Here is a 13,715-nt window from a genome sequence, read left to right on the forward strand (position 1 = left end):
GTAAAAATAGATATAAGCTGGATATATAAATAGTCTTTTAAAGACAATTTTATTCTAGTGTATAAATGTACATAAAAGGCCTTTTAATACTTTTAATTCATTCTGCATAGGAAAAGGGCTTTAAAGGGAATGTACAACATTTGCAAACATCGAAAAATAAAACTACCAAGTTTTTACGAAATACCTTACTAGGATGTTGGTAAATGACAGTCTAAAGCATCCTGTAAAATTATGGCACCTGGTGTGAAGTCATTTTCAAGAAAATTGTATTTTTGTAAAAATTTCCAACGGTGGTCGGCCGACCACCGTTGGAAAAATCTCACTATTTTTCAACTACTGCTCCAAATTTACCATTTTGTTCAGTCCAAATTTTGTTTGCTATTGGTTACACGTTCATGAACGGGTGCAGGACAGCTAGACTTTGTTCCCTTACCTTACAATTTTCCGGCATCTGTATATTGATCCATTTTATATTTAGTGGAGTCAGGGAACCAGACTACTTGAACATTTTTGTTTTTCTTGGTTTTTCCAGCATTTTTGAACACAAAACTTCAAACATGTCAGTGTAACAGTACTTGATCTATTATACTAATTAACCCCTCAAATAGTTCATTTCAGAAAATTACAGCAAAAGCCAATGATGTATATTCCCTTTAAGTATCACTCATTTATAATCACAGTGAGCAGGGGTAATAATGATGCAACAAAGTCCCAATATCGACATAAATATGCTATATAAATACACAATATTAATAAGCTCTACAAAAAAGGCAGAGTTAATGAAAGGAAAGGGGAGGGGCACTATCTCCCCCCCCCCCTTAATTTTCACTTCCTTTTGTCTTTACGACAAAAATAGCATCAAAGAAAAACTTTGTTTTAAGAAGAGTTGCAAAAATGCATACGTACCTACCAGGACAAATCTTGACTTGAATTTAGAAATGGCACCAAGCCTTAACTTGACTTAGACTACACCAAACAGGACAAGAAAGTAACTTTTTTTAAAATTAAATTTCCAATTAAAAAATTCCTGAGTACAAAGGGTAAGCCTAATACAAAGTCCTTGTTAGCATGGGCGTCGCTAGGATTTTTCTGGGGGGGGGGACACTCACCAGAAACCAAGGGAGATATCACCTGCCATGGAAAAATCGACGCCCATGTTGTGAAATAAACATTAAATTAACAGGAATATGATTTGCCCCTCTTCTTTCTTCGTCTTCTTTTTTCTTTTCTGTTTCCTTTTTTTCCCCTTTCCTGGGGGGGGGGGGGGAAGTGCCCCACCTGCACCCCCACCCCCGACTTTGCTGCGCCCATGCTTGTAAGTGATTGAACCATCCAAAAAAGTCGGACATATACTCAGTGTACCAACAGAAATCACAAAAGAATGCCAACTTAAAAACTAAACTATAACGGGAAACTGCAGGAGGTCCAATGTCTATAACATGTGAGGAAGAAATTCTTCCTAAACTATTTCTGGTCAACATAATATAACCCTTTCAACAATCCAAACATTATAACAGAACACAGCATTAATACAAAAAGCATTAATACAAAAAACACAAACACAAAAAAAAAACAATTTATGTTAATTATTTTAACAATTTTTAGAAAATTTATACTTGACAGCGGCATTAATATTATGGGTACATAAGTATGTCATTTGGAAGCACGTTTAAACTAAATAGTACAAACAGACTTTCATCCAATTCGGACGACCAACTTTTGAGAACAGCAAAGTCGCAAGTAAGCACTCAACAGAGCACTGCGGAGATTTATTTGAAACCGATGACAGAAAAATAGTCCCCCACCCTGAAAATAATTCACACCTTTTACTGTGGTTTTTATGCATCAGCCAAATATTTCCAAATCTTCCTGGGATCTTTTTCTCAAAGGTTAATAAGGTAAATCTTTTATAGGCTCCCAAAATCCTAATCTCAACTGTATTTCAGTCGACTGAAAAAACCCCACCCAACCACAAGCCCAACCAGGCCTTTCGGCTGCACCACTGTTTTTTTAACTTTTAAAGTGAACAAAAAAATACGAACACTTAAAATATAATCCAACTGCTTAAAGCTGGTATATACGTGCTGTTTCAAAATTGCGAACGAATTTTAAAGGAATATAATGTCCTGCAACAAATAAATATGCTTGTTTGCATTCATAGGGATTTTTACGATTTTAAAATTTGTTTTTAATAGCGCGCTTCAGTTCAGAAAATTTTGGGCGAAATTTCTATAAATATTCGTATCTAGTGGCATTTCAGCTGTACATGAATATGTTAATTTTTGAACTAGGTACCAGGACCTAGTTACGCAGTGGATCCCACTGGCCTCAGATTGGAATTAGAGGTGGGACCCGTCTAACTCAAAAGTTGAAATTCATCGCTTGGTTACTTATCGTCAGGCGGCCAATGTTTTCGTTCGATATCTCATTAAAAAGCTCATACCTAATGTAATGCTAGAAAATTATCAATTCAATTTGAAAATCTATTTTTGGGGGTGCCACACCCAAAAAGCACGTATATAAATTACCAACTTTAATTCGTTACCTTTTTGGTCCCTGCCTCAAATACTTAATTGTATGTACATAATACTACACATCCATATAATGAAATTAATACAATTAGAAAAAAAAATAACATTCAAAATAATTAAGTTGTGGCAATAACAAATTGAACATAACTGATGTTACAGACAAGCTAGACTCCCCATCAGCAGTTGTCATGTTTGTCAGGCAAAATGTAGTCTCCTCTCCAGCAGTCAGCTTACATATTGGCTCCCTCACCTACAGAGAAAAAAAAATTGCTTAAGTCCAGCACACTTTACATTCTTAAGTCCTGCATTCTAGTGCAGACGTCTTACCACTCGACCACCGAGCTTGCGAGCCAGCCAATTGATCCCGCCAGCTCAGTGGTCGAGTAGTAAGAAGTCTTCACTAGAAAGCAAGAGGTCGTGGGTCGAGTCCCACCTGAGTGATTTTTCCAACTTTCACTTGGGAGGTAACACACTGAGCACACAGTGTTTATACGTCAGATGAAGGGCAAAAATACATCAGCCCGACACAAACATTCTGTCTTATGTATGCATTTCATGCAGAATCATGCACAAAGTACGTGTTTTAAACAGCATCTTGGTGACTTACCATACTGCAGCAATGTATGTAACATGATTTAACTGTTTTTGTTTTTGTGCAGCAAATGACAAAAGCTGAATACAAAAGCCAACCCGTAACGGACAGTGCATGCAACACCACACAGACAAACTACATTCCCTGAGACACTGTTAAAAATACTCCTCAGGTACAAGTCGACGTGTCTTACATAAGTTAGTCTGAGGAATACAAAACTAGGTTTAGACAAGAGGGAAATGTACCGGTAGTCAGTGTTTCAGTTCACACATAAGTTATTATTGTACAACGCCTGGATAAAGCCCTGTTATCATGATATTATTCTTACCATTGCACTCACAAACATTCGTTATTTGTATATTATACAACACCTGAATAAATCCCCGTCATCTGATTGGTGGATCGTTGATCACATGTCATTGAATTATTCGTACCAATGCACGGCGCGCGCGTGGCGCGCAGCGCACAGTGCAATGGAAGTTCTATTGCACTGTGAATAGAACTTCCATTGCACGGTGTCACTGCTGCTGGTGGTGGCGCTGTTTTAAATCAAGATAAATTGAATATGATTGTTCTTAACCTGTTGAACAGTTTGCATTAATGTAAATATGATGAACTTGTCGAACTTTTAAACAGTTTTTAACCTGAATGAATTGGCTATTAAAAGTCAACCAATCAGATGACAAGGATTTATTCAGGTGTTATATAAAACAAATTCGCCTCGTGGAATGGAACATTTCATCTGTCACCTCATAAAATTATTCTTACCATTGCACTCACAAACATTCGTTATTTGTATACTAGCACACAAGTGAGTCCGACAGTCAGTGTTGGAAAACTTACAGTACCGGTACCAGTTGCACACTCCAAACTATAAGTACAGACGGACCGTCACCACGTTAAGGGGAACTTCTGTATTGTTCGGCAAATAAGGACCGAGTTAAGGGGACTTTCTGCTGTCTTCACAGCAGCTCTGGTCCCCATGGTACCATGGTACAACTCGTGTGAGGTCTAAACAACTTGTTGACATGTTAATCACAAAGTCATGTAGTTCCAGTTACGGTATTAGAGAAAAGCTGTGAAAAATGGAAACAGTTACACTGTGAGGTTTCAGCAGTACCTCCAGTAGTAAAAGTGACTCGTGACTCGGACTTGACCTTTGTGACTCGTGACCTTGACTCGGACTCGACCTGCAGGACTTGGGACTTGGACTCGATGGTTTGTTACTCGAATACAAGTCTGCTTCACGAACGATGTTGCCTTCTAATGGTAACTTGGTGTCAAGCGAGGGCGCATTGAATTCTCGACTGCAAGCATATGCATCATGCCTCTAGTAGAAACGTTTGCAAAAAGGCACAGACTTTACACAGAGGGTTGTGTTTACATACATAAATAAATGCTGTCAGTACAGAGCAGTGACATCACGCAGCTGTACATGATCAGACTAAATAGCGCCCTCTATCTTCATGCACGGAAAACACAGAAATGCACACAGTCCGAGTAATATACTCCCAGCAACAGCTAAACATGCACTACAAAAAAAGCGGTGGCTTTTTTGGAAAGTGTTAATGATTATGTCAGGGAAGAACTACTAAACGGTCTCACTTCCAAAATCGGAAGGAAAAAACCAAAACTTGCTTTTGTACGGGGATGTAAATTTTGGTTTCCGAAGCGACGTGTACATATGCTGCGTGTAAAAAGAAAAGAAATAAAGTATAATTATATTTGCGTGTGGATAAAGATTTATAGAAAAGAAAAGATAAGCTGTTGTGTAAGACGAGCCAAAGTAAAATTGCTTACTGTCATCGCTTGCATGTAGCTTTGAAAGAGATTTTTTTATATTTGCGCACTCAATCTGTCTCTTGTTCACTTCAACCCTCCTGCTATTTAAACAGTCACAGACAGTCAAAGTTTCCATCCACTTCCCCTGCTTTACTTTTAACAAAGGCTAGTCACCAGCAGGCAGATCACATGTCAAGCAAGCACTGTGACTAGTCAAACTGGGTCAACAGACAAAGCAGGCAAGTTTTGGTCACAGCTGTTTTATCACTCACCCGGAGTCAAAGCATATCTATGAAAGTTACTTAAACAGTCCCAGCCAGTCAATCCTGCTTGATGTATAGGCTGGGAATTCTGAACTTTTGAAAACAGTCACTTGATTGATTTTGACTAAAATGACTTCTTGGCACAGAATGTATGTTTGCATAGGAGGGTTAAGATCCAACGAGATCATTTCCAATGACTCGGTAAGGGACGTTTTGGATTGTCGAGAAAAGCAGTGAAGATTAGACTGGTAATGCTATTTTTCTTTATTTTTTATTGATTTTAAAGCCATAAATAAGCTAACTCATTGAAAACTAAATCTTCACAACAGAAATGGTATGTATAATAAAAAAAATATATATATATAGACCAGCATTCAACAGAGTTGTCCTGTAGTTTGAAATTTTGTTCAGGTAGGTTGGAATTTTTTTAAAAAATCAGAAAAAAATTGGAAAAAAAATTAGAAAGAAATGTCAACTTACGTTCTTGTCCATCTCGTTTGGTCCATTTCCTGAGGCGACCGCGTACACTCCCACAGCACATACATGGGCAGCCGGTGAACGTCGGACAGAAGGGAATGTATCGGAAGAACGAGAAGCGTCGAACCCAGTCCATTCCGAAGGGGAAGTCGTAGGTGCGTAGTAACTCGCGAGTGACGGCCGGGTCTTGGCCTGCCGAGTATTTGCTACGCCACTGAGCAATGCCTCGATCCTCATCAGAACCTGCGAGATAAGAAACGTCACGCAACTATTTTTTGCCAAACCGTTGTCTTGTGTTTTCTTTGAAGCCAAAGCTGATTTCAGGCAACTCCAAGCCGAGAATGTTGCTTTGCAAATTTACGTTTTAATCTTAAGTATAAATCAGGAATCTAAAATTTGGGGCGTAGTGGGGAGTCAGGTGATAAACGGGGATTTATAAAAATTAGGGGAGGGAGGGGGGGAACTCGGTAAGGAAAAATTAGGGGGGGGGGTTTACCTGGTAAGGTGTTGTCGAAGAAGAAACCGATGATTCCACCCACAAACATGTTGGTCTCGAGAAGTACGATGAAGATACCATCCAACTCAGGCACACCTGCCAAAATTATCCAAGATATTATAAAACTCACAAACAATCAATTTTATAAAGTGTCCAATTCGTTACAATTTTTCCCCCACTTTATTTCAAAATTGGCGTGAGAGGGATACGACCTCCAAACAAGTGAAAACAATTCACAAATAGTGAAAAAAATTCACTGAAATATGCCTCCAGCTATTTTCAAATGTCTACTGCTGTACCGTAACCATGTTTGAAAGATTCCCGGCTATATTTACTCAACACCCCCCCCCCTTCTGAATAAAAAAATATAAACATTGACGTGAACCTTTAATGAAAATTACATGATGTGTCCATACTCATCAACTGCTGAAACAAAAATGAACTTCAAATGATTGCTTCTTTAAACATGCTGCGTATAATACTTTGTCTTCTCATTCGTTACATCTGGAGATAAGTTCAACCCCCCCTTCACTTCTACCGCATGACCACGCCCCTAATTCCCGCCCACCTGTGTTAATGAAGTCCTCATTAGCGCTGATCCATGTCGGAATGATGAACCCCATGATGAGCGAGAAGCCAATCACGAAGAGATTACGAGTGGAGTTGAGATTGACAAACTGGAGGTTGGAAATGCCCACCGCCGTCACCATGGCTACAAAACAAACCAAAACCACGGGAAAATTGAAGTCTAGTAACGCTGCATGGTAACAGAACACTCAAATTTCTATTCAACTGATTCAGGATGGCTCTTCGTTAGAGGTTTTTCCGTGAGTAATGGAGAGTTGAGGGGATCTGGTGATCAGACAAACTTACCGAACATGACGCAGAACATGCCTCCGATGATGGGGTCCGGAATGGTGACAAAGAGGGCGCCAAACTTGGCGAACATCCCCATGAGGACCATCAGCAGGCCGCCATATTGGATGGCTCGTCGACTGCCAATCTAGTCCAAAGAAAGAGCAGTGGGTACAATGAAATGTACAAACTCCTATAACAAGCCAATGTAATACAAAAAAATTGGCAAACTTTAACAAATATTGTGAATTTGGGCTAATATTTCATAAGTGAGCATGTTTCATATTGCATGAGTAAACATATTCCATGGGTAATCATATTCCACGAGTAAGCATATTCTACATGTAAGCTTATTTCCCTTGTAAGCATATTTCACGGGTAAGCATATTCCACGGGTAAGCTTATTCCACTTGTAAGCATATTCCCCAGGTAACGGGTAACCATATTCCACAGGTAAGCATATTTCATGGGATAGCATATTCCGCTGGTTAGCATATTCCACGGGTAAGCATATTTCACGGGTAAGCATATTCCACGGGTAAGCATGTTCCATGGGTAAGCATATTTCATGGGTAAGCATATTTCACAGATAAGCATATTCCATGGGTAAGTATATTCCACGGGTAAGCATATCCAACAGGTAAACGTATTTCATGGGCAAGCGTATTCCATTGGTAAGCATATTCCATGGGTAATTACATTTTGTGGATAAGCGATTTCATGGGTGAGCATATTCCATTGGTAAGTACATTTCTTGGATAAGTATATTTCTTGAATAAGCATATTTCACAGGTAACATATTTGTACTTGTTGACTCAATGGAGTTTTTATACATAATCCATTCACATACAAAAATGATTTTGATTGTAAAGATGCAACCTCTCACGGTACCTTTGTTATTCCCAACGCTCCGATATTTTCCCCATACGACGTCGTTCCCGATCCCGATCCAAACGCGCCAGCCAGAATGCAGCCCAGGCCCTCGATACCGATGCCGCGATTGATGGCGTGTACTGGAGGCGGTGGTGCTCCAGCCAGGCGAGCGCAGGCGTAGTAATCACCCACGGACTCAAAGATCGAGGCAAAGACGCCGGCTAGCATACCGAAGATTCCTGCAATGGTGACCCGTGGCACGCCCCACTGACCTATCAAACAAAAACAAAGGAACTTTGGATTTATTAATAATCATTTCTGGTAATGAAACCAAGGATTCCTCAAAAGTGCCCTAGGCACTGTAGCTGGCAAGCCTGAAGAAACTTGTAGAGAGAAGACAATATATGAAGAAATTACAGTTTCAGAGGTAGGAGGAAAAACCTGGAAGAATACTCAGGGGTCACCCACGGAATCAGGTAGGGACTGAAAACCCAATCCACATGTGGACCAGGCGGGATTCGAACCCAGGCCCCAGGTGGATGGCAAAGAACGAACAACTTGACAAACCTGACTCCTAAACAACCTTATCCTGGCCAAATTTTGACGTAAAATTCCCGATTTATATTGTCTTTGCAAGGAAACAGGACTGACCAGGATATGGGATCTTGATCCAGGCCGATTCTTCCAGGACCCCCACGCGTAGATCAGTCCGTGCTTGGTAGCCGTAGGTCTCAGGGTCTGACGGGAAAGCCCCGGCAGCTGTCAAGATCGCTGAGAAGGCCCAGGCAGTCAGCACTGACAAGATGACCTACAGCAAAGGGGAACAAAAATCTCAATCTCAAATGAGGACCGTCGGTTGGCTGGTGCTTGATGTGAGACACAACTCACACCTTCATGCTATGGGCTCCCTGCGCCGACAAAAGAGGGCGCCCTTTTACCTAGCAACGACGTCCCATGAGCGGGACATTTCGCTGGTTGACGCCCACCATTCCTTGATTGCTCATAGCTTTCGATTGAACTAATTCTCTTTGATTGAAGTTAGTCATTAACCTTAACAGAACTCAACCCATCAAACCCCAATGGCATGTTTTGTTGGAATCTGTCAGGATGGGTACAGTACCCCTAAACTGACAGTCTTTTACAGTGGGTTGGCACACCTCCAGAATCAAAGTCAGAAATATGTGAGTGCAGTTTCCCATATGGGGTTGGAATTTGCCAGGATGGGTATGGTTCCTAGTCAATCATGCTAGGGAGTTAGGGTTACAAGGAGACACTTAAAAAAGATCCAGCCTATATTTATGACGCCGATACAGTGCCATCTTGGTACTTACCGGGAACATCTTGAAGAGGGGAAAAGAGATTTTGTGGCATCCTTCCTCTTTGCTGAAACCAAGACATGGAATGCTGAATCTGGCTATGTACTGGGAGAACAGGGCCATCAAGGCAATAGTCCTGTGGAAAAAAAACAGCCCAAATTATCTTAATAATTTGATTTATCTCTTAATAAATCCATTAGTGGAGAAATGTCAATAACTTAAAGGGCCCATGTGCAATGTAATATATTTTTGCTAGACTGATTCTCTGACCTGATTCCTCGACGTCTATAAATTGCTCCGTTTCATCTTAAGTGGGGTCAGGGAACCAGACTACAAGAATACGATTGGTTTTCTTGGTTTTTCCAGCATCTACAAGCCCAAAATGTGAAACAAGTCATTTAGCAATATTTGCTATAACATACTAATCCTCCAAATCCATGTATTTCTGAAAATTGCAGCAAAAGCGAATGTTGTACATTCCCTTTAATGCTGTCCTTGAAAGTGCAACTTTATGTCACATTTTAACTTTATTTTCAATTTTTCATTTTGCCATTTTGAAGTTTTCATACATATTTAGGGATAGTTTTTGCCCCATCTTGCCCCCCCCCCTTGCAATGCCCATGCACTCAACCCGACTATCTTAAAAGTCAGAATTCTATTGGACTTACAGGAACGCGATACCCCAGTGGCCGCTACTGAAGCTACTAGCGGCACCAAATAGGGACAAGCCGATCAGTGTGATTGTGGGTGCGATGGTGAGAGGTCCGATATATCGCAGCATGATCCCGATGAGACCGGTGAAACCTATTATCACCTGAAGACGCCCAAAAAAAATTGAAACAAAAAATTGAAAAAAAAAAACCAAACATTGAGGACAGTTTTCTGTGACAATGAAAGTATAAATTATCTATTCGTGCACTAACCTTTCCACTCTGAGGGCGCTCTATGCAATTGGTCTATTGAATTGACATTATTGCGTACTCGGACCGACTCGGGTAAAGGCAGATGGGTTAGCCACGACAGCCGTGCTACTCGAACGCTCACATGTGGATCCTCAAGTGACGTCCGTGGCCATTAAGATAATGTCCTTTCCAGACTGAGTCTTACTTTGAACTTTACCTCTTTTCCTTCAGTAGCAAAAAGGAGCAAAGTCAGACTGGAGTCCGTTTCTTGGAATGAACAACGCATGTGTGTGGCCTATTTCCATCACTGACTCTGCTCCATGAGCAGGGTCTGTGGTGGCTGGCCCAGGTGAGCCCCGAGAATGACGTCAGGCTTAATTGAACAGTGGTCTAACTCCAGCCGACCCGGGTGAGCTAAACAAACGCACCCTTAGGCCAAAAAAAAAAGTCTCCGGTTTCTGGTATGGAGCTGGCCCAAAAAGTGGTGTGGCGACGCGGCTTTTGGTTTTTTTTTACCTGATTTTTTTGCTTCAAATGTCGGCTGATGACTGCAAATGGTGCCCGACTAAACTTAGTGCAAATATATGGGAGTCCAGAGAGGCCACGTAAAGCTTATTCTCGACCATAACCCCATCTAAAAACACGTTAAAATTGTGCAGCAGCAGGATTCCAGTCAAACCTGTGAGTTTGGCGGTTTTGAGACATCATCTTTCATTGAAAAAAAAACTTTTTCATTTTGCCGACGCGCATGGCTACGGCGACGCGCGCGCATACCAGAAACTGGAGACTTTTTTTTTTTGGCCTTAGAAACTGACGGCCTGAAAACATATTTTTTTTTGAGAAGTTTTTCCTACCTCTACAATTGAAGCGACCATGATGGATCCCTGCACAACCCTCATTCTGCTCATCCACAGTTCATTCTCGTCGATCACCATATCAGAGGGATCCTCCGTTGCATTCATTGATTCATTGGCTATAGACACACAAATTCAAAAGTCATAAGTCAAAAAGGAAAAATACAGAACATCACCGAGAGTGGAATACGACTGTTCCAGGTTTTGCCATATGAGCTCCGCCCACCCTGGTATGTGAGTGACTGAGCTATCGTGGTCACCTGACCAAAAATTTGTGATCTAATTGGTCAATGGGAATTACTATACCGGTACCTCATACTCATTGAGAACTCATATGATCGAGAGCCGAGATCTCACTGGTCCATTCACCATCACGTGTCAGCCGCTAGTTTTGCTGTTAAGCGCGCACATGAGGTTTTTACGCACAGGTTCAATACACACTGGTTACCAGTGCGCTAGTGTACTAGGTCTCGCTTTACAAAGTATCGTGGAACTAGCGCACAGGGGAATGCGCACGCACGAACATCGCCCCAGCAGCATCCAGCAGCTACATGAAAAGATGGGCCACAAGCATAACATTTTACCGAGAAAACATAAGGGTAATTTCATGAACTTTTTGTGGACATGTATGAGGTATAGTACGTAAAACAAATAAAACATGGGAACTAGTCTGTCAACTTCCAGTTACGAGGGGAGCTAATATCGACTATCAATCCTCAAACCATGTTTTTTCTTTATACTGTATGATTGGTAAGATGAAAATAAATACGCCAACAAAGCGTATGATCATAAACCGAATGTGAAATTGACATCTTCCTGATGCAAACTCTCATAAAAAAAAAGGAAGAAAGGGTCGATTCGAAGCTGCACAATGTTGGCAGCATCTTGCTTGTAGATGTCAAGGGATTTTTTGTTGAATCTGCAAAGCTAGAGAAACGTTTAAATAACTTCACTAAATTTATTTTCAAAACACCTTCCGTATACTTTTAAAAAAAAGGTTGCCATTGTAGATCTGTTTTTGGATTCATATGGTTAAAAACCACCTGCTTTGTCCACTTTTGACATGTACCATTGGTCACGTAGACTTTTTTTTTTTACCACAATGTCACAATTGTTATAATCATCACAAAAGTTGAATTTGCTGCACAATACTTCATCTTGTTTGAAGGATTCTATACAAGTAGTTTCTATATGACATTGTTCAAGAACATTGGTTCCAGTGCAAACTTTGCAAAACAGAAACTAGAACCGAAAGTTTAACCAGAGAAGTATTATTAAGTTTATGAGTTATTCTTTAAAAGGTAGAGTCATTCGTCTTTGTAAATTTCTTCCTTTTTTTGATTGAAGCAATAAAAGTGCTCAAAATCAGCCACACATTTTCACCATATAGCCTCAATCCTGCAAAATCCTCCCTTTTGCAAAGAGCATTTTGGAGGATTTGGGAAGGTCGGGGTTAATGCATTCTGTCTTCAAGAGTGATTATGCAAAGCACAGTCAATTGTGATGATACTAGCATGGCAACTTACACCGCTCAGGTGAAACAGGGACACACACAAAAATGTCCCATTTTTAGACCCCAAATTTAAGGAATGAATCAGGCATGCAACTGGGAATTTAGAAAAAAAACCAGGAAACTCCAAATAACACACAACCTTGTACAGTGTTTTTTTTTCAATTTGTAATGGCATTCAGAGAATAAAAAAACGAGGAAATCAGCGGATTCGTGGAAAAGTTGCATGCCAGATAAATACATGTTGTATGTTTTTGTTATGACAGTAAACAGAAAGGTACCAATCATTTGTCGGTAAATTTTTTTTTTATACTCACGCTTATACCCCGCGGTGAAATCATTTTACCATCCCTCAACTCAAACTGAACAATACTGCACATAATGTGGCTCAATGTCACAGGCTTGCGTCTCGCTCCAGTAAATTTCTTTTTTTTTTCACTGTATTTATTTTTTATTTCACAGAACTACAGGCAAAAGTGGTAAACAAGGTGGCGCAAAAAGAAGGAAACCCACATTTGACAGAAATGTTAACCTACTTGCTTAACTTATTTGAACTGATTTTTTTTTTATAATGTAGTTAAGTATAGCTCTTTAACCATACACGGTGAAAAATATTTTCAGCAAAATTGCAAGAATGGTGCTATTATGCTAATTTGAATGCAATTCACCAAAATCACCGTTATCCACGTGTAAGTCTAGTGTAGTGTTTTTTTTAATTGTCTTCAAATCAAGCTCCGGAGCTCAGTCAAGCGGATGGAATAAAGCCGTCCGTGGACAAACAGGTTTGGCACATGAAATTTATAAACTACCATATATCTCAGAAACAAAATGTGAATTTGCAATCATTTTTTTGTCACTTATGTTTAAAGATCAATATTTTAATACCATTAAATTTAAGTTTTTGCAATATGTTCAATGCTCAGGTGAACATTATCGTTTCGGTTTGCGGTAACACCATGTGGTAATAACTACTGCTTAGAAGATATTAGTTCTGAGAAGAACTTGTCCTGCTTGTTATTAACTTTGCTAAGTAGTTTTTTGTTCTTATTAGTTCTTCTCATACCCCACCATGCAAAGCCTCAAATCTTATATAGGTGAACATTGCTGTCAAAAGTGGGCTTCCTTCTTTTTGCATCACCCTGCAATGATCGTAAATAAATAAAACTCTTCAATGTCTGGTGACAAACAAGCCTCTTTCAACAATGCCAAATATTTCAAGGTCTGCCAAGTTCTTTTGCACAAAACAAGTGGGCTACCCCCTGCG

General features: G+C 40.1%; 1 protein-coding gene across 2 annotated transcripts in view; it reads right to left on the reverse strand.

Moving 5' to 3' along the window:
• Positions 1-654: 654 nt before the first annotated feature.
• Positions 655-13,715, reverse strand: part of LOC119745568 (solute carrier family 23 member 1-like) — a 29,683-nt gene continuing 16,622 nt past the window's right edge. Inside the window, exons 6-16 of one of the 2 annotated variants that reach the window (XM_038222017.1) lie at positions 10,942-11,060; positions 9,854-9,999; positions 9,201-9,321; positions 8,521-8,677; positions 7,888-8,141; positions 7,015-7,144; positions 6,710-6,853; positions 6,142-6,237; positions 5,649-5,888; positions 4,762-4,810; positions 655-2,781 (exon numbers count right to left, since the gene is read on the reverse strand). In XM_038222017.1, the coding sequence (XP_038077945.1) occupies positions 2,778-2,781; positions 4,762-4,810; positions 5,649-5,888; positions 6,142-6,237; positions 6,710-6,853; positions 7,015-7,144; positions 7,888-8,141; positions 8,521-8,677; positions 9,201-9,321; positions 9,854-9,999; positions 10,942-11,060 (1,460 nt within the window). In that variant the 3' untranslated portion in view covers positions 655-2,777. The remainder of the gene's footprint in view (positions 2,782-4,761; positions 4,811-5,648; positions 5,889-6,141; positions 6,238-6,709; positions 6,854-7,014; positions 7,145-7,887; positions 8,142-8,520; positions 8,678-9,200; positions 9,322-9,853; positions 10,000-10,941; positions 11,061-13,715) is intronic. The other variant, XM_038222018.1, reaches the window with a different exon arrangement.

This window comes from Patiria miniata, unplaced genomic scaffold (genome assembly GCF_015706575.1).
Source record: "Patiria miniata isolate m_02_andy unplaced genomic scaffold, ASM1570657v1 HiC_scaffold_7, whole genome shotgun sequence".
NCBI classification, from domain to species: Eukaryota; Metazoa; Echinodermata; class Asteroidea; order Valvatida; family Asterinidae; genus Patiria; species Patiria miniata.